Source organism: Papio anubis, chromosome 19 (assembly GCF_008728515.1).
Source record: "Papio anubis isolate 15944 chromosome 19, Panubis1.0, whole genome shotgun sequence".
NCBI classification, from domain to species: Eukaryota; Metazoa; Chordata; class Mammalia; order Primates; family Cercopithecidae; genus Papio; species Papio anubis.
Genome location: NC_044994.1, coordinates 13,177,332 through 13,199,269, shown reverse-complemented (window position 1 = coordinate 13,199,269; position 21,938 = coordinate 13,177,332). Strand labels below are relative to the sequence as shown.

Here is a 21,938-nt window from a genome sequence, read left to right as displayed (position 1 = left end):
AATTAATGTATACAAGTGATGTCCTTATATTTCCCTTGCTGCATTCAAGCTTTTATTACTAATTTTGCAAAAGACTAAAATTTCAGTCTCAGTTACATAGCTTGTTAAGTTTAGAAAATATCTTAGAGACGAAACAGTCTCATCTAATTTAGATTTCACTGGCATTGCTATATGCCTTATTTATATTACATAAGCAGAATCTCACATTGAATTTCTGAGATGCTTAATAGTCAATGGAATTAAATTGTACTACATCCAGAATTTGTCAATTGTTATATGGGACTTTTCCTCTATAAAACTGCTACAGAGCCCCTATTATTGTCTTAAAGTTGTCTGAATCTCCATTTGATCTGAATAATTTTTCAAGGAAAACCTAGGAAGTGGCATATTTCTAGCTGTTTCTTTTATAGTGCCATTATACTGTGTATTTTTATTGATACGTAAATGGATTGTGTTATTCACTGATTTTTAAAATTTACTTAAATTGTTCTTTTGGAACATTATTAATATCTGGTGTGTTAACAGATGCCTCCAATAGCTATGAAGCATACGATAACTATTTGATCTCCTTTTGCGAGAACTCTACTGGTTAATTGGGGTGCTGACTGTAGTGGTGGTGATGGTAGAAGTAGTGATTATAGTAGTTGTAGCCATAGTAATTGTAGCATAGCATGGTGGTAGTAGTAGCAACACTAGCGGCACTAGTACCTTACCTTTATATAATATTTGGTAGCTTAGGAAATTGTTTACATATATGATCTATTTAGATTGAGAATCTTGTGAGACATCTAAAAAAGACCTCTAAATTAGTTCACTAATAGCTTTATTTATATACAGTTCTAACTGTACACTGAATTTAAAGAACTCTGCAAGCCGGAGTCCCAAAAGATTAGCAGCATCACCTAAACTTTGGTGCTGTTATTTCACCCACTTAGGCAAAAATTTTTTGGACCTGAAGAGGCAATATTATGCTTTGCTGAAGGATAGTTGGGTGCAAGAGAGGTGATTGTGCATATGTCTGCAGAAGTCAGCAATTTCTTACCCCCAATTCTTATATACAAAAAGCTCTGAAAACTGAATGTTTTTGAGTTACTTGTTTGGTAGAAAAAACTGTCATAACCTGCTGTCATGACCAGAAAGCCTAATCTGAACTAACTTGAGACTTTGTTTTTTATTTATCTTGCTTGGTATGAATATTCTTATGTTTTGCTACAAGAATATTAAGTCATATGTTTACAGGCTGCTACTATTTTTAGACCTAACTGGGTGTTTTATTTAATATATGTATCATTTCTGAATTATGTTTATAAAAATTATGAACCTATACTTAATTTTTAAAAACAAAGCTACTATAACATTGAACATAAAATAGGCATGTAGTATTTATTATTGGTTGTTACGGGATATTAAAGAGTTTTGTTTTGTTTTCTTTTTAAACTTTTCTTTCCCTCAGATACTTATCTTCAGCAAATCCTAATGATAACAGGACTAGCTCCAATGCAGATAAAAGCTTGGTAGGTATTTTCTTAATATTAAGAAAATTGTTTTTAAAATTGTTTTGTGGGTAATATATTTGTGTGTATGATAGTAAATTTATGTATTGTTTGTGAAGCTGTAGTTAGCTGAACTTAGATTTTTATGGCACTTTTATCTCCCGTCTCCTTTTCGGTCTGATTTTTTGCTCAAACATCAAATGAAATAATATATTTGGAGGCAGTTAGTAAACTAAATTGTTACACAGATTAACAGAGGTCATCTTTTTTAATCTTTGGAATCGGGAACTATGATATATCAATGTGTCATTAAGGGTCTTGACAGGCAAACAGATTACATGTTCAAAAGATTTAAACGAGAGTTTTGTGTGTATGGTAAATATACATAACATGAAATTTACCATATTGATCATTTTTAAGTGTGCAGTTCAGTGGCATTAAGCACCTTCACATGGTTGTGCAGCCATCACCGCCATCCATCTCAAGAACCTTTTCATCATCCCAAACTAAAAATCTATGCCAATTAAACAATAACTCCTAATTTCACCCTCCCCCCAGGTCCTGGTAGCCACTATTCTACATTCTGTCTCAATGAATTTGCCTATTCTAGGCACCTTATATGAATGGAATCATACAATATTTATCCATATGTGACTGACTTCTTTCATGTAGCATACTGTCTTCAAGATTCATCTATATTAATAGTATGTATTCAGATTTCCTTCATGTTTAAGGTTGAGTAATATTCCATTGTGTACATATATATACATACACACACTCACACACACACATATATACACACGCACACCATATTTTGTGCATTTATTAAGTGAAGAGTTTAATGAAGGGATGATTAACAAGCTGTGAACATCAGTAGAGGGAAACAATAAAGTATATTAAAGCACCCATGTATGAACAAGAGTGGGAAGCCATTGCCCTGTACTGAAGGAGCAAAGAGAGAAAACCTTATTGTAGCTCAGAGAAAGCCTGACATCATAGAAAAGGAATATAAAACATAGAACATTGCAAGAACCACAGTGAAGCACAAACGGTGTAGGGAGAATGAATATTTCTTTTTTTTACCTTCAGATTTCTGCTGGTGTCTCCTGTGGGTTGAAACCAACCTTAAAATCATAGGGCTACAGAGTAATACAGGCAATGCAGTCTGTAGATTTTAAGGCAAAGAAGAGCAGAGGATGAATTTTCAAGGTTAGAAGGGAATGGGGGAAATGGAGAATAACCAGTATAGTCAGCATCATCTTAATTTGTCCACTGAGAAGTGAATTACTCTCAAAAATAAATTTTAGTTGAGTTCTTTGTGTTGTTCATATAGCTCATATTCTGAGACGGAGGTAAAACAAAATCTTACTTGCTTACATTTCAGAAGGTCCTTTTAAATTTTAATCCCAGTAGAGCTGTTTGGCAAGTTATGTATTGCTAACCAGGGCTCAAAAATCTTTGACCTAGGTAATAATAAGGAGTTGCTGTAAGTCAGCTCTCACTGTATTACTTGACTGTAGAGTTAGAAGTGCCTTCGGCCTTCAAAAATAAGGATTCATGTTTTCTTTGGGCGGATTTTGTTCAGTGGTGATTACCGTAAGTTTGTCAGTGGTTGCTACCTTTATCTTTTGCTCTAATAATATCAAGGGGGAAATACTAATTATTTTAACCTAGAACTAAGTACAAAATCAACTAATTTAATTTTCCCTGAAAAGCTTTTAGCAGAGATGCTAATGAACAACTTTGCAATTGCCAAATACAGTGGATGATTTTCAACCCGTGTCTTATTTTTCTTCTTTGCTGTATTTGACACTGACTACTTCCTTCTTCTTTGGAACTTCTGACTTTTCTAACTCTTTTATGTTCTGATTGTTTCCCTCTTTTTTACCTCCCATATTTTTGAGTTTTATTTATTTTTCAATCCCCTTTTCAGGATCTTCCTTCTCTGCTTACTTTCAATTATTAAACATTTCCCAAAGTTCTGATCTTGGCGCTCTGCTCTTTCTCTGTAGGTAATCTCATTTATGTCCAGCTTGCTCGTCTGAGCTCCAGCCCTGAATCTTTCTGTCTCTTTTGTATACTTCTCAGGCATATCAAACTAGGCCAGAGCTAAACTCATTGTTTTCCTGTCCCCATTCCCTCCCTAGCAATGTGTTGACTGTCTTTCATAATGGTATATCTGTTCTAACTTCAATTGGTTTGGTCATACGTTATGCTTTCTGATTGATACCTTTATCCATTACTTCCTCTTCATTCCTATAGACTCTGCCTTTTATCAGATCCATATTCTCTTGTCTGAACTCTTTTGATAGCTTTTTAACTGGTTGCTCTTCTTAGAACTTCACGCCCTCTAAGCTGTTCATTCACCTTATTATTGTAGTGATGTTTCTGAGGTGCCAGCATTATGTCATTTCTCATTTAAAATGTTTATGGGTTGAAGTCCCTAACTCCAGTTTGTGCATGCAAGGATCATTACCTTCTTAGACTTAAAGTGAGTTGTTTTTCCTGTTACATTCTGTGCTCTGCTATAGTACTTGATTTCTTTCCATTTCCCAAATGTATCGTATTTTCTTCTGCCTTTCTACTTTTGGGCTCATTGTTCATTCTAGCTAAAATGCCTTCCTTGTACCACCTTCTTTGCTTTATCAGATTATCAGTTCCTCTTACCTTTTTAGGCCTCAACTTAAGGATTATATATTCTTGGCAGAGTTAGAAGTGACCTTTTCTTTCCTTCGAAACACTGTGTAGATAATTTTATTATTGTTTACCAAAGTCTGTTGTAATATTTTGTGTATATTTATTTGAGACATTGTAGGTTCTTTTTTCTCTTCCAATTTAACTTTGCCTCACTATGTAACTATTTGCTTCATGAGAACAGGAACCAAATCTTTTTAATTTTTGTATTTCTAATGGCCTAACATTTAGTAGATGTTAAGAAAATGCTTGTTAAATTGATAATAAAAAAATTGAAATAGAAAAGAGGTAAGATTAAATTATTTTCTAAAAAGGTTTAAAATATTAACATAGACTTGATATTTTAAATGTCTAAATATTCTTAGTAGAATGAATTTTTGTTTTTGTTTTAAATTAAAGCAGGAAAGTTTGCAGAAAACAATCTATAAGCTGGAAGAACAGCTGCATAATGAAATGCAGTTAAAAGATGAAATGGAGCAGAAGTGCAGGTGAGAATATACTTGAAGTTTTTCATATTAAAAGTTTTACATACCAAATACTTATTTGAAAGCTTATACCCTGCAAACATCTGAAAGTAGATAGAAAATGAGGGTGTAAAGATTACTACTGATAATACATTCATGATGTGTCTTGGCTAGAATTGAGAAGTTCTATTTATGTTGGCTTAGTTATAGATGTATTTTCCTCAGAATATTTAAAGTACATTTGTTCCTGGCCGTCTGTATTCTTTTTTTTTTTTTTTTGAAACAGAGTCTCACTCTGTTGCCCAGGCTGGAGTGCAGTGGCACGATCTCAGCTCACTGCAAGCTCCACCTCCCGGGTTCATGGCATTCTCCCGCCTCAGCTTCCCCAGTAGCTGGGACTACAAGCACCTGCCACAATGCCTGGCTAATTTTTTTTTAATTTTTTTTTAATTTTTAGTAGAGACGGGGTTTCACCATGTTAGCCAGGATGGTCTCGATCTCCTGACCTTGTGATCCACCTGCCTTGTCTTCCCAAAGTGCTGGGATTACAGGTGTGAGCCACCGCGCCTGGCCAACAGTCTGTATTCTTAAAAAACTATAATGCTAATTCATTTAGTTGCCGGATTTACTGCTTTTTTCTCGTTACATAATTAGCTAACTAAAAAGGCAAATTAGGCTGGGCATGGTGGATCACTTGAGGGCATGAGTTCAAGACCAACCAGGCCAGCATGGCGAAACTGCATCTCTACTGAAAATACAGACAATTAGCTAGGCACAGTGGTGTACACCTGTAGTCCCCACTGCTTGGGAGGCTGAGGCATGAGAATTGCTTGAACCCAGGAGGGAGAGGTTGCAGTGAGCCGAGATCACGCCATTGCACTCCAGCCTGGGCAACAGAGCAAGACTCTGTCTCAAAAAGAAAAATAAATAAAGGGGAAATTAGTTTACATTAAATAAGGTGCTTTTTGAAATGTAAAATGTTGAAGATTAAAATATACTAAATTTTTGATGTGGCCATTCTAATTTCCACTGTGGTTCTCTGGAGCAGTAACTCAGAGTATTTTTTTCTGCGGGTCTAATTTCAGCATGTTATTGGCATTAGACCCACAGAAAAAATATCTTTGAGTTATGCTCAAGATTAATTTAAATAACCTATCTTAATACTGAATTACTTATCAATTATAAGCAATACTTTTTTTATAATTATTTATGTTTTTAGTGAATAGTATTGAGTAAATGAAATGCAAAGGTAACACAAAAAGTATTCAACAAATAAAATTGGGAACGCTGGTAATTTTGTGACAGAGCAGGTGGGGGGTTTGGTACGAAACAGGTAAAATTCTCACTTTTAACCATTCCTTTTTTTTTTTTTTTTTTTTTTTGAGGCGGAGTCTCGCTCTGTCAACCAGGCTGAGTGCAGTGGCCGGATCTCGGCTCACTGCAAGCTCCGCCTCCCGGGTTTACGCCATTCTCCTGCCTCAGCCTCCCGAGTAGGTGGGACTACAGGCGCCCACCACCTCGCCTGGCTAGTTTTTTGTATTTTTTAGTAGAGACGGGGTTTCACCGTGTTAGCCAGGATGGTCTCGATCTCCTGACCTCGTGATCCGCCCGTCTCGGCCTCCCAAAGTGCTGGGATTACAGGATTGAGCCACCGCGCCCAGCCAACCATTCTTTATAGATTATATGGTTAAGTGTATAATACGAACTTTTTTTTTTCTTTTTTTTTTTTTTTGAGATGGAGTCTTGCTCAGTCACCCAGGCTGGAGTGCGGTGGCACGATCTCGGCTCACTGCAAGCTCCGCCTCCTGGGTTCACGCCATTCTCCTGACTCAGCCTCCATAATAGCTGGGACTACAGGTGCCCACTACTACGCCCGGCTAATTTTTTTTTTTTTTGTATTTTTAGTAGAGATGGGGTTTCACCCTGTTAGCCAGGATGGTCTTGATCTCCTGACCTCGTGATCCGCCCGTGTCGGCCTCCCAAAGTGCTGGGATTACAGGCGTGAGCCACCGTGCCCGGCCAATACAAACTTTTTTTAAAAAAAGTGTTTGAATGTAAGCAAATAATTAACTGATCCCAGAATTTGGAAAGAATTTCTAAATATAAAATATGAAAATAAGGGGAAGAACTGGGTAGATACTGTTATATAAATGTTGAGAAGTCTCTACATCCAATTTTTTTTTTTTTTTGAGACAACGTCTCACTCTTGTCCCCTAGACTGGAGTGCGATGGCGCGATCTCGGCTCACTGCAACCTCTGCTTCCCGAGTTCAAGCAATTCTTCTGCCTCAGCACCCCCAGTAGCTGGGATTACAAGCCACCACGCCCAGCTAGTTTTGGTATTTTTAGTAGAGACGGGATTTCACCATGTTGGCCAGGCTGGTCTCAAACTCCTGACCTCAGGTGATCCAGCCGCCTCGGCCTACCAAAGTGTTGGGATTACAGGCATGAGCCACCACTCCCGGCCCCCAAAAAATTTTAAACAAAATTAAAAGACAAGTGACAAACTGGTAGTAATGGTGAGTGGGGATCAGTTTGAGGAAGTAATAAGAATGGCTGAAGTGGCTAATAATCATGTGAAAATGTATCACCTCAAGGAAATAAAATTGAGATGAAACTTTTAAAAAGTATGTATTGAATTGGTAAATAGTTTTTAAAATAAAAACCTAGTGCTAGGGATTGTGGAGTGATATTTACTTGCATTTCTTTAAATCAAATTCTCTGCATTCAAATCATTTTAGTTACATTCATTTGTTCAATAAAAATTTCAGTTAAAGTGTCAAGATAATGTGCTTGTCAACAATATAGTACTGAATAAATCAAGACATGGCCCCTCTCCACAAGGAGCTTGTAATTTAGCAAGAAAAATAAGTAATTATCAAGAAGTGTGGTATGTATTAATTGGGGAGAGAATAAAATTATACAGGAATATCAGGAATACATCAGGAGATGCCTGTACTGTTTTGTCAGAGATCAGAGAAAGCTAAAACCAGAAGAGTCAATGGAAATTATTAGGAGAAGAGTGGAAGGAAGTGTTAGGGTCCAGGAGGTGAGTATCTGTGAAGGCCGTGAGGTAAGAGACCTTGACTGGCCTGTAAGATGCGAGGGAAGGAAAAGCCTGAGATGAGAGTGGGGAGGATGGCAAGGTCTAGATTGGGGAAGATTCTTTTTTTTTTCTCTTTTTTGGGGGCGGGGGGGACTAAGAATTTGGAATTTATTTTAAGTGTGATGGAAAAACACCAAAAGTCATTAAACTAATAAGTAAAAATATATATATTAAATTTGCTGTTTCAAAAGAAGTTCCTGCTTAATTAGCAGCATTTGGGACTTTATTCAACTAAGTGAGAGTGAGGGAAGATGAGTCAAGGATAATTCCTAGGTGATGTCATTTACTTAGGGACTCTAGAAGAGAAGCAAATTGGTATTGGGGTGGGAGTGTGGAACGGAGGCAGTAAGTTCCATTTTGGAGATGCTGAATGAGGTTTTTGATGAGACATCCATGTGAAAATGTTGCATATATAGGTTTTGAAGCTCAGAATTACATTTTGAACCAAAGAAAGCAAATTGTAATGAAGATAATACACTGAGTGTTGACAAATGGTGCCTTAATTGATTTGATATATGCTACCTTTCTCTTCATTTACTTTATCCTGTATTAAAGGATAAATGGCTGATTTTTGAGTAGTGGCAAGTACTGCATGATGGAGTTTAGGGATCCTTAACCTGAGATCCATAGACCTCCCCCAAAGAGTCCATGGATGAAATTTGAAGTCTTTAAACTTGGATGAGAAAAGGTGAATGTTTTCTCTAACTTGTAACTTAATTTTAGCACTTGTTTTCAATTCTGAGCATAGGCAGCAATTCAGTTATTAGCAGTAGTTGTTAATTTGTATTACCAATAGAAATTATAGATGTTTTCTTATTACAGTTGTTACAGCTATCTCTAAATATCATTTATGCTCATCAGTACTTTGAAATTACTGCCACTAGATCTTGTGATTTAATATATTAATAAAGAAGCATATATACTACTGAATTATACATGCTTTTTAAAAGTTTATTACTGTATTTCAATATAATTGGCTCCTTTTTTTTTTTTTTTTGGAGATGGACTCTCTATCACCCAGGCTAGAGTGCAGTAGCACGATCTTGGCTCACTGCAACCTCCGCCTCCCAGGTTCAAGCAATTCTCCTGCCTTGGCCTCCCAGGTAGCTGGGATTACAGGCGCCTGCCACCATGCCTGGCTAATTTTTTAAAATTTTATTTTTAATAGAGTTGGGGTTTCATCATGTTGGCCAAGCTTGTCTCGAACTCCTGACCTCAGATGATCCAGCCGCCTCGGCCTCCCAAAGTGCTGGGATTACATACGTGAGCCACTGCACCTGGCCTAATTGTCTTTTAATCATATATAATTTTTGTGCTTCAAAAAATATTTTGAAAAAAGGCCATAGGCTTCACTTGACTGCCAAAGAGATCCATGGCACCAAAAAAGGATACAAAACTCTAGTTAAGTGGAAAAGTAAGGAATGTGAGTGTTTAATACTGGGCAATAGGAAATAAATATATTTCTAATCTGTATTGCTTTTGTTTTTACAGAACCTCAAACATAAAACTAGACAAGATAATGAAAGAATTGGATGAAGAGGTACTTTTTGTTTTCTAATCAGAAGTTTCCTTTTTGAGATTTTTCTCTCTTTCAAATTGTTTCGTTTCCAGAGAAAATTATATTTAAACTCTATAGTTTGAAACACAAAACAGAGCCAGAGAATTGTGATGAGAGCCTTACCTTGGAACTGCAGTTTCAAGTGGTACAGATTAGATTATAGTGTAATTTCCTTTGTACAATTGTAGTCTACAGCCATATTGAAATTTTAGTATGTAAATTTCAGTTCAGTGGTTCTTGATGGTTGAAATGTGAGAAAGGAGCCAGAGAAGCAAGCTATCAGAAATTGAATCTCAAACTGTATCAGAAAGAGACAGACAAATAAGGAAAAGAGAGGAACACAGTTTAAAATATTTTTAAAAGATTAACACTGACATAATCTCATGTAATCAAATGGAAAATATATTGATTTTAGAATGTTCATCTTTTCCATGGTTACCTGTCAAAATTTTTTTATTATCAGAGAAACAATAACAAGCATTCATAATTCAGATGTTTGTTTGCAAATATGTAATACATTTCCATTCCTCTTAGTCAACTTCTAAGTATATTTCTACTGTGTCTATGAGTCCCATGAAAAGAAATACACTCTCTATAGTCTTCTCCTAATATATTATTTTGTCCTTTTTTAGGTTTAATCTCTGATAGTTTTTATGCTGTGTTAATTTTTTCTTCCCTTATAGAATGGTATCTGTCAATGGCTTGCTTTCTTTCGTGGGTGGCTTTGGATATCCATGTAATCATCTATGAAGATTTAGATAGCATTTTACTAACTTGCCTTTGTATTTAGCCTTAGCAGTATATATTTGACTCTGAATGTTTAAGGAGTCTTTTTTTGCATATCTTCCACTTACATTTAACTTTTAAAACACAGATAAAATTCAGATGTGCTAGATTTAAGTTATTCATTTTTCCAAATTAGAAGTAGAGAGGGACATTTGCGGTATGAAATTAAAATAGTCTCACTTCTAGAAAGATGGAGTAAAAGTACCTTTCCGTATTCCTCCCAGTAAATACAGCTAAAAACCCTAAACATTAAATATAAAGCAAACATAAAAAGATTTTGAAAGGTGGAAAGAAGGCAAACCAGCCTAGGTTACTTGTGTCCTGAGAAACAACACATGAATGAACCTTCAGGGTTTTCGTTTTGCTGCGTGTATAGAAGCCAGCAACCTCGAAATATCAACAATTGCAGACAAAGCTCCAAAAAAGGCTAATTTCCTTAGCCTTAAGACCAGAAAAGGAGCAGGCTAGCAAATCAGAAAACTTATACTGTCACTGCTTTTTTCAGCCAAACACCACAGAAAAACGGTAGCCCCATTCTTAACAGCAAAGGCTGAGTGGGAAGTCTAGATTTCCATCTCCACTATGCTGTAGCACACCCCAGCTTCCAATTAGAATAGTGTCAGAGAAGGCCCAGTAAACGAATTTTCATCTCCCGTGGGCAGTAACAAACCTTCCTTCTCTCCCCAGACAGCATAGCAGTGACCATGTGGGGAATCTACACTTACACTCCCAGCTGGCAGTAATGGAGTGCCCCCCCACTGCCTTCTGGGTTGGTTTCAAAAGAGGCATGGTAGGGATTAGAACTTTCGACTGAAAATAACAAGCTCCCCTCCACAATGCAGTGTCATCTGTGGGGGCCACATGAGGAGCAGCCATGGTGCACTCGATGGAGGCCTGGTAGAGCGCCAGAACTCCTGCTTCCACGCAGCAATGATAAGGATCTGCTCCCCTCCCCACCTGAGGTGTCAGTAGAGGCTGAGTGGAAAACCTGGACTTCTCCAAACTCCACCTGGTGGAAAAGAGGCAGCACCCCCTTAGTTTCACCAGAACAGTGTCAGAGGAGACCTTCTAAAAGAGATTTTAAATAAGATCCAGAATGTTGTAAGGTAATGTCCAGGTTTGAATAGAAAACTACTCATCATAATCAGAACTAGGAAAATTTTAACTGGAATGAGAAACAATAATAAACTAATATCAACGCTCAGACGACACAGATGTTAGAATTATCTGACAAGGATTTAAAGGAATCATCATAAATATGTTTCAGTGAGCAACTATAAACATATAAACAAGCAAAAAAAATAGTCTCAGAAAGACATAGTATAAAATAGAGCCAACCAAAAATTGCAATAACTGAAATAAAAGTCTCAATAGATGGTGTCAGCAGCAGAGTGAACAATGCAGAGAAACGAATCAGAGACCTTCAACAAAGAAAAATAGAACTTATGCAGTCTGAACAACAGAGAGAAAATGGTCAGAAAAAAAGTGGCAGAGCCTCTGGGACCTGTAGAACTATAACAATAAAGTTCTCACATTCATGTCACTCGAATTACTAAAGGAGAGGAGACGGGGGTGGGAAGAAATGATAATGGAAAATTCAACAAATTTGACAAAAGACCTGAACTGACTAACAGAAGACATAAACCACCAAGAAGCTTAACGAACCACAAAAAGTGTAAACCCAAAGATATCCACACCAAGACACAATAGCCAGATGTCTGAAAATTAATGACAAAAAAGAAATCTTAAATACAGGACACACCTTACCTAGAAAGGAAAGAACAGTGTAAGTGACAGCTGATTTCTTACCAGAAACCATGGAGGCCAGGAGGAAGTGGCATGATTTTTTCAGGTGCTAAAAAAACAAACAAACCTATCAACTGAGAATTCTGTGTTCAATTAAAATATCCTTTTCAAATGAAAAAGAAAATGACAACATTCTCAGATGAGGAAAAACTAAGATAGTGTGTCACCAGCACACCTTCCCTAAAGGAATTGCTTAAAAAAATTCTCTAAACAGAAAGGAAATGATAAAAGAAGGAATCTTGGCCAGGAGGGGTGGCGCACATCTGTAATCCCAACACTTTGGGAGGCTGAGGCGAGCAGATCACTTGAGACCAGAAGTTCAAGACCAGCCTGGCCAGCATGGCGAAACCCCATCTTAAAATACAAAAAAAATTAGCCAAGTGTGGTAGCGCATGCTTGTAATCCTAGCTACTCAGGAGGCTGAGGCTAGAGAATTGCTTGAACCTGGGAGGTGGAGGTTGGAGTGAGCCAAGATCGCACCACTGCACTACAGCCTGGGTGACACAGCAAGACTGTCTCCAAAAGAAAAAGGAGGAATTTTGAATTACTAGGAATAAAGAAAGAGTAAAATATGGGTAAATACATTTTTTTTCCTCTTGATTTTTTTTATAATAGGCAGTTGAAGCAGAAATTATATTGTCTAATATGATTCTCTGTGTTTGAGAAAAAATATTTTAGACATTATAAACAGAGAATAATGGGTCATAAAGAAAGGTAAAGTTTTTAGGTCGAGTGTGGTGGCTCATGTCTGTAATCCCGGCGGATTGCTTGAGCCCAGGAGTTCAAGACCAACCTGAGCAACGAGGTGAAACCCCATCTCTACAAAAAATACAAAAATTAGCCAGGTGTGGTAGTGCACGCTTGTAGTCGCAGCTACTAGGGAGGCAGAGGTGGGAGGATCACTTGAGTCCAGGAAGTTGAGGCTGCAGTGAGCCATAAGCATACCACTGTAGTCCAGCGTGGGTGACAGAGTGAAACCCTTTCTCAAAAATAAATAAGATAAAAATTTAAAAAAGAAAGGGGAAGTTTTTATACTTTAACTGGTAAGATGCCAATACCAGTAGAGTGTACTATATATTAAGCTATGCATATACAATGTAATATCTATGGCAGCCACTGAAAGGCCTTACAAAGAGATACATTCAAAAACACCGTAGGTAAATCAAAAGGAATGCTAAAGTAATGTTTAGGTAACCAAAGAAAGACAGGAAAGAAAATGTAGAAATAACAGAGATCAAACAAAAATGGCAGATTTAACCCTACCATACTACCAATAATGACATTAAATGGAAAGTAAATGGAATATCAATCAAAAGAGGTGGTAGGCATAGATTTTTTTAAATCCCCCATTTATGTATCTGTCAGAAACTCTTCAAATATAACAATATAGGGAAGTTGAATATCAGAAGATGCAAAGAGATAACATACAAATATTAAAAAGAAAGCAGCACTATTGGCAATGTTAATACCTTAACGTAGACTTCAGAGCAAAGAAAATTACCATGAGCATAGAGGAGTATTACATAATGATAAGAGTTAAGCCACCAAAAATAAATAAAAATCCTAACTGTACACTAGACAAAAGAGCTACAAAATATGTGAAGCAAAAGTTAATAAAACTGAAAGGAGAAATAGACCAATCCATAATTATTGTTGGAGACTTCAACACCCCTAAGAATTACCAAACATTGGAGAACTCAACCACACTGTCAACCATCAGAATTTGTTCAACATTTACAGAATTCTCTGCTTAACAGCAGAATATGCCTTCTTTTCAAGTGCTTAAGGAACACACACCAGGGTAGACTACATGCCAAGCTATAAAACAAACACATTTGAAAGCACTGAAATCATACAGAGAGTTTCCTGACCAAAATGTACAGATGAGAATAACAGAAAAATCTGCAAACACATGGAAAGCAAACAACAAACTTCTAAATAATCCAGAGGTCAAAGAAGTCTCAGTGAAAAAAATACATTGGAATGTTAATTATGTCTCATAAAACTGTTATGGCTCTTCATCTTTAAAAAATGTTTAAACAATGAAGTGAAAATACATCATCAGAATTTGTGAGATGCTGTTAACATAGTGATGAAGGTTAATTTATAGCACTAAATGCCTACCTTAGGAAAGAGGAGAAGTCTGAAATCAATAATTTAAACTCCTACTTCTGGAAACGAGAATAAGAAGAGTGAAATAAACCCAAAACAAACAAAAGGAAGGACAAGTAACAATAAGAGCAGAGAACAATGCAGTTAAAAGCAGGAAAACAATAGAGAAAAACAGTGAAACAAAAAACTGTGTGAAAAGATCAACAAAATTAACCTCTAGCAAGACTGATAAAGGAAAAAGAGAGGACACAAATTACCAGTATGAGGAATGAAATAGGGCTAGGGCATATACTATAGACCATATAGGTATCAAAAGAATCATAAGGAAATACTATGAACAGTTCTAAACACAATTAAGACATTTAGATGAAAGGGACTAACTTCTCAAAAAACAAACTACCACAACTCATACAGTGTGAAATAGGTAATTTCAGTAGCCCTATATAAGTGTTAAGGAAAGTGAATCCATACTTTTAAAACTTTTTAGATAATATGGATGACAAATATCATGTGAAAAGAGGTTCACGTAATTAGTCATTTGGGAAGTGCAAATTAAAATTACCATAAAATATTACTCCATAACTATGGAAAAGCAGTAAGTTTTAAAATTATGTCAATAACGAACTGGCAAGGATATGGAGAAACTAGATCACTTGGACATTGCAGATGGGGATATGAAATGGTACAGACATTCTGGAAAACCAATTGACTGTGTTCCTGAAAAACTAAACATGTACCTACTATGTGACCTAGCAGTTGTATTCTTGGGCATTTATTCCAGAAAAATGAAAATTTATATTCTCACCAAAACCTGTACACTAATGTTTATAATAGCTCTATTTGTGACAGCCGAAAACTGAAAACAATCAAAATGTTCTACAGTAGGTGAATGGTTGAACAAACTTTGGTACATTTGTACCATAGAATACTCAGCCACAAGAAGGAATGAACTGTAGATACATACAGTACATAGATGGATTTTAAGGACTTTATGTTGAGTTAAAAAAAAAAAAAAAAAAAACCTGTCTTGGCTGGGCACGGTGGCTCGGGCCTGTAATCCTAGCACTTTGGGATGCCGAGGCAGGCAGATCGCGAGGTCAGGAAGTTGAGACCATCCTGGCCAACATGGTGAAATCCCATCTCTACTAAAAATACAAAAAAAAAAAAAAAAAACTGTCTCAAAAAGTCATATATTGCATGGTTCCATTTATATAACATTCTCAAAAAGACAAAATTATAGAAATGGAGAACCATTAGTTGCCAGGAGTATGGGTGGTGGGAGAACAGGGATGGATGTAGCTATAACTAGTGACTGGAAAGAGATTGTTGTGATGACCAGTTCTGTATCTTCATTGTGGTGGTGCTTACATGAACCTACATATGTGATAAAATGACAGAACTATACACACCTTATACCAGTGAGAATTTTCTGATTTTGTTATTGTACTATTGTTATATATAACGTAACTACTGGGGGAAGCTGAGTGGAAGGGCACTTGGGATCTCTGTGTACTATCTTTGCAACTTTCTTTGAATGTATAATTATCTAAAAATTAAAGTTAGAATGATGAACTCTTAGAATCAGAAAGACCTTGAATGATTTATGTCCAATTTTTGCTTAAAGATGAGAAAGCCCAGAAACACTATAAAACAGGTTTCCTAATGTGGAGTCTTAAAAAGTGAAGCATCAAAAACAAGATTTACTGGTAGTGGTAACTGAGAAAGGTACACTTTTAAGTTGTGAAAATGTGGGTATTTTAGGCTGGGTACGGTGGCTCATGCCTGTAATCCCAGCACTTTGGGAGGCTGAGGCAGGTGGATCACTTGAGGTCAAGAGTTCAAGACCAGTCTGGCCAACATGGCAAAACCTGTCTCTACCAAAAATAGAAAAATTAGCCAGACACAGTGGTGCATCCCTGTAGTCCCAGCTACTTGGGAGACTGAGGCACGAGAATCACTTGAACCCTGGAGGCGGAGGTTGCAGTGAGGCAAGATTGCGCTGCTGCACTGCAGCCTGGGCAACAGAGTGAGAATCTGTCTCAAAAAAATAAAAAAAAATAGACAAAACAAATTGGTATTTTAATCCTCCTCTCTCCGGTAGTTTCTTTTACTAAAATAACAATTTCCTTGATTGCTTTTTAATACACATTGGTGGGTAGATACCTAGAACATCTTAGAAAGATAAGCAAGTTGTTGTTGACAGAGATAGGATTAAGGGAGACATCGAGGAAATGGTGAACTCACTGCACATTCTGTACCATCTGGTAATGTTTGAGCTATTCATCACTTTATTATCAGATGATCCTTTCATGTTTCGTTCCTTAAATTTGGGATTGTTATGCCAAAATATTGGTAACACAATATGATTGTCTTAAACTTAGAGAGTGGCTTTCAGTCTGAAAAGATTCACAGGGTTGTATTTTAAATTTTTGGAGCCAGAAGTCTCTGAAAATTTTACCTATCAAGTTCAAGTAAGCAGAGTCTCACTGTCTTCTTAAAAGGCAAGCTACTTAGAAAGTTGTATTAGGAGATACTATTTGCTTTTGAAGCAGAACATTCATCTTAGGTGTTTGTCTGGTTTTTTTTTTTTTCTTGTTTTTTTGTTTTTAAAAACAAAATACTCTCTTGAATGAATGACAAGAGTATTAATCACAATGGTAACTTTTATCATTATAATTTCAGGGAAATCAAAGAAGAAATCTAGAATCTACAGTGTCTCAGATTGAGAAGGAGAAAATGTTGCTACAGCATAGAATTAATGAGTACCAAAGAAAAGCTGAACAGGAAAATGAGAAGAGAAGAAATGTAGAAAATGAAGGTGAATTGTCACTACTTTTGAAAAATGATAAAATTTCTAACATTGTCATGAGGTTGTCTTTAATTTAGTGTCCATGATACGTACATAAAGCTACAGTCTTAAGACACTTTATAAGCTAAATAACCCAGATCTCAAGTTAAATTTATAACATATTAAAGTAAATAGTAAGTAGTGTTTAACTAGAGTAGTGATTGTCATCATGGTGTGCATACTGGAATCTCCTGGGAAGCTTTAAAGAGTACTGATGCCTAAATCCCAGCGATTCTAATTTAATTGGTCTAGATATGTGGCCTGAGCATCATTATTTTTTACAAGCCCCCTAGGTACTTCTAACAAGCAGCTGCGTCTAAGAACTGCTAAACTAGGATTTCTTGTGTTTTAATGCCTATTACAAATATATTTAAAATACCTTTCTACACCCATTGATGCAGTAATTTCACTTCCATAAGTTATTTTACATACATACTCATACTGCAAACTGATATATACACAAGGCTATTCATTGTAGCATTGCTTAAAATGACAAAAAAAAATGCAATCAATGCTTATATGAAACATAATGTAACACATATATGAAACATAAAGGTAATGCTGTAATAAATTTTAGTACATCTATATGGTAGAATACTATGCAGCTTATAAAAAAAAATCATCTCCTTAAATACTGGTATAAAACAATCTCTAAGATATATCTTTAAGTGACAAAAACAAAGTACAGATTGCTTGTGTTTAAAACAAAAGTACTTGTCTATATATGCTTAAATTAAATATATATTAGGGAGGAGAGTCAGTTAAGGGAGACTCACAGGAGCAAAAATGACTAAATGGAGAAAGGAAGCCTTATACTATCTACCATTTGATACCTGTTAAATTTTGTATTAAGATATTGAATTATCAAGCAATTGATCTATTGAAAAATAATATTAAAACTAGCTTTATAATTACACTAACAGAGTGATCTTATAAAGGGAATAAAGGAGTTGGAGTTTGAGATTTACAATAGTGAGAAGAAATCTGTTTTTGCACTCTGTATTATAAAATGATGTTCTACTTTTTAATGAATGTAAAATGCAAGTACTTCCAAATTGGAATTTGGCTTTGGGAGTGGACCTAATGTAGCTGACTGTTATGGCCTAAGACTAAATGTCATTTTTTAAAAAAGGATTTATATGTTTCCACTATGAAAATTTTGTAATTTCTATATATTATTCTTTCATTTTCTAGTTTCTACATTAAAGGATCAGTTGGAAGACTTAAAGAAAGTAAGTCAGAATTCACAACTTGCTAATGAGAAGCTGTCCCAGTTACAAAAGCAGGTAAGTGTTTCAAATGAGGTTCCTTTTTTAAAAAAAATGTAGATAATTAAATTGTATTGTACTTTGGTCAGAAACCTATTTTCTTTCTTTCTTTTTTAAATAGCTGGAAGAAGCCAATGACTTACTTAGGACAGAATCAGACACAGCTGTAAGACTGAGGAAGAGTCACACAGAAATGAGCAAGTCAATTAGTCAGTTAGAGTCCCTGAACAGAGAGTTGCAAGAGAGAAATCGAATTTTAGAGAATTCTAAGTCACAAACAGACAAAGATTATTACCAGCTGCAAGCTATATTGGAAGCTGAACGAAGAGACAGAGGTCATGACTCTGAGATGATTGGAGACCTTCAAGGTAATATTTTTTTTATTGTGGTAAAATATGCATAACATGAAATTTATTATAACATTTTAACCATTTTTATGTATACAGTTCAGTGGGATTAAATACAGTTCACAGTGTATGCAACTGTCATCATATAAGTGGAATCATACAGTGTTTGTCCTTTTGCATCTGGCTTTTTTACTTAGCACAGTGTCTTCAAGGTTTATCCATGTTGTGTGTGTCAGATTTTCCTTCCTTTTTAGGGCTCAGTAATATTCCATGGTATGTGTATACCACATTTTGTTCATCCACTCATCTATCAATGGAAGGAATATTTTGTAATTTTTATTTTTAATTGTCAAAAAATATATAACATAAAATTTACCATCTTGACCATTTTTAAGTCTAAGTTAATATATTTATGATCATATTACCCTCATAAAGAAAATTACTTTGGTGAAACCAGAAATGGTTGCATTCTTTTTTATTTACATTTTTTTGAGATAAGAACTTGCTCTGTTGCCCAGGCTGGAGTGCAGTGGCATGAGCACAGCTCACTGCATCCTTGAACTCCGGAGGTCAAGCAATTCTCCCACCTCAATTTCCTGAGTAGCTGGGACTACAGGTGCATGCCACCATACTCAGCTAATTTTTTCATTTTTTGTAGAGACGGAGTTTCACCATTTTGCCCAGGCTGGTCTCAAACTCCTGGACTCAAGCGAAACACCCACTTCGACCTCCCAAAGTGCTAGCATTATGGGTGTGACACACCACACCAGGCCAGCATTCTTTCTCTTTTAGGATAATGCCTACATTTGTATCACGTTGTAATTTCTTCACCCTCACGGGTACTCCTGCGGGGTAGGTAATGTGGATATTTTTCAGTTTTACAGGTAAATTAACCAAAAACTTCATTTGAAAACTTGCCTAATTCATAAAGGTTTTACTCAAAGTGAGACTAATCCAAGCAAAAAGGATTATCACTATTAAAACCTAGGAATTCCTCATGCATTGTTGGTAGTAATAGAAATTCAATTGCAGAAATAGAATCCCATTACACATTAAAAGTTATATACTTGGGAACATTTGAACTGGAGATACTGATAAGTCTTCGTGAATCTAAGAGGCAAAAGATTGAGTATAACTAACAGTGAATAAATGAACAGTTTTTAAATAGTAATAAAATTCAGTTTGTTTTCAAAAAGATTCCTGGCTTTACGTACTCACATATTTTTCTTTTTTCTATTCCTGTTAGCAGCAGCATCCATACTACCTAATCAAAACAAATATGCATGGAAGTTGCCAGATCTCTCAGGAAAAAATTGGAGGGAGGAGTTCATTTTAACCTTAGTTAGAGTTGGGAACATAGTTTTGGGTCCCTTGGGGCTTGATGATTAGCTATAATTCAGTGGAGAGAGGTCAGGGTCAGCTTTTGTGACTAAGGAAACAGAAAATATGATCTCCTGTTGGTTCTTAGCTGAGGAGTGTTGTGCAATCATATTTCTCAGGGACCAGGCTTAAAATAGATCTGAATATAACTAAGAAAGTAACCACTTTATATGTAATAGGAAAGTTACAGACTTCCTTACGTTGTTTTCCTAGGCCTTTTTATACAGCTTATTAGCTGTTTGAAAGTCTCTTCATCTCCCTTCTTTGTCTGTAAACCAAGGAGATAAGAATAGGTTACCTCTAATAAATCTTTCCAATTCTGAAATTCTTGTAAGTTTGTGATCTGTGTTTGACTGAGCTTTGAGCTCCTTGCTTCAGAGGCAGAGATCATCCATGTACTATCAACAGTGATTTTAAACTGTATCTATTTTTTAGATGTCAGTTAAAGTTAAGGAAAATTTGTAGCATGATTTATTGTTTGTTTATCCTTTTTCAGTGTTTCCTTTGTTTAGTTTGGAACTTAAATGTGAATAAAAGCTCACATACACTAAAATAATGCACACAACTTATGTGAGTTTCAACATACATATAAAAGGGCATTGTGGTTTTTTAAACAAATCACAATGTTTATATTACTCTTCTGGTCTTTAAGAACTTTCGGGCTTCTCAAGTATAAATTTAGTTTGGGATGATGGGCTTCTGGCAGAGTCTTGATTGTTATTCATTAATGGAGTGTCCTCCATATATGACCTCTGTTGAATAGTCTTTTTTATTTTTTACTTTTTATAACCCTTTAAAGTATAAAAACTATTCTTAGCTTGAGGTCTGTACAGAAACAGGCTGCAGCCCTGACATTTGCCAGTGCCTGGGCTAGTGAAACAATAAGGCTGTGATTGATTACAGGGAAAGTTTCCAAAAGTTCAGGCTATAGAGGCTTAATGAAAGTGATCAAAATGTTATGGAGGATTGAAAATTTTAACTGAATTGATAAGCTCTCATATAGTAAGTTTATCTGTGATTCTTCAGATTGAATGGCAAGAAACAATTTTTTTTAATTAACCATTTTTAAAAGTCTTTTTTTTTTTTTGTATTGTTTGCACCAGAAGTGCTTCAGATTTTGGATTTTGGGCGGTTTGTGAGAATATCTGCATTATGAGTATCCCAAATCTGAAATCCTTGAATGTCATGTCAGTGGTCAAAAAGTTTCAGAATTTGGAGCATTTGGGATATTTGGATTTTCCGATTAAGGATGCGTAACCTGTCCTGTAGTGACCTCTTGTGTACTCATCATTTAGCTTCAAAAATCTTCATTTGGTAGCCAGTCGTATTTCATTTTATACCTCTACCTCCCCTTCCCAATCCTCTGACACTGAATTATTTTGAAGCACATATCAGGCACCATGTTGTCCTTTTGTAAATACATCCTAATTTGTAAATATTTCATTATCTTAGGGACTCTTTTTTAGAAAGACAAACATAACTACAATGTCATTATCAAAGGTAGAAAATAGGTGACAGTTATTTAATATTATAAAATATCTAATTACTGCTTAAATTCCTCTAGTAGTCTCATAATTTGTTGTTATTATTGCATTTATTTTGCCTGAATTTGTATCCAAAGTTTGGACATTGCATTTCATTAATAACGTCCCTTAAGTTTATTTTAATCTGTATTTTCCTCCTCCCTTTTATGTTCTTTGTAATCTCTTTTTGCTACTGTTTTTGGTTAAAGAAACCAGGGTTTTTTTGGTCCTGTGAGTGGCTCCCATTCAGAATTTTACTGATTTCATCTGCTGGTATCATTTAGCATGTTGCTGTGTCTGCGATAGTACTTTAAACCAGATGTTAGATCTAGAGATGTGATCTACTTCGGGTAGGACTTTGTCAAGAATACTTGTAAGTAGTAGTATTTAGGTACCAGGAGATACATAAACATAAAATCTGGGCTGGGCACAGTGGCTCATACCTGTAAAACCAACACTTGTGGGAGACTGAGGTGGGTGGATCTCTTGAGCCCTGGAGTTTGAGACCAACCTGAACAACATGACGAAACCCCATCTCTACAAAAAATACAAAA

At 35.8% G+C, this 21,938-nt stretch overlaps 1 protein-coding gene across 2 annotated transcripts in view; it reads left to right on the top strand.

Annotated features, from left to right (window-relative positions):
* Nucleotides 1-21,938, top strand: part of ROCK1 (Rho associated coiled-coil containing protein kinase 1) — a 163,699-nt gene that overhangs the window by 87,874 nt on the left and 53,887 nt on the right. Inside the window, exons 11-16 of one of the 2 annotated variants that reach the window (XM_017951600.3) lie at nucleotides 1,454-1,514; nucleotides 4,587-4,675; nucleotides 9,248-9,296; nucleotides 16,701-16,836; nucleotides 18,061-18,152; nucleotides 18,256-18,502. In XM_017951600.3, the coding sequence (XP_017807089.1) occupies nucleotides 1,454-1,514; nucleotides 4,587-4,675; nucleotides 9,248-9,296; nucleotides 16,701-16,836; nucleotides 18,061-18,152; nucleotides 18,256-18,502 (674 nt within the window). The remainder of the gene's footprint in view (nucleotides 1-1,453; nucleotides 1,515-4,586; nucleotides 4,676-9,247; nucleotides 9,297-16,700; nucleotides 16,837-18,060; nucleotides 18,153-18,255; nucleotides 18,503-21,938) is intronic. The other variant, XM_009192496.3, reaches the window with a different exon arrangement.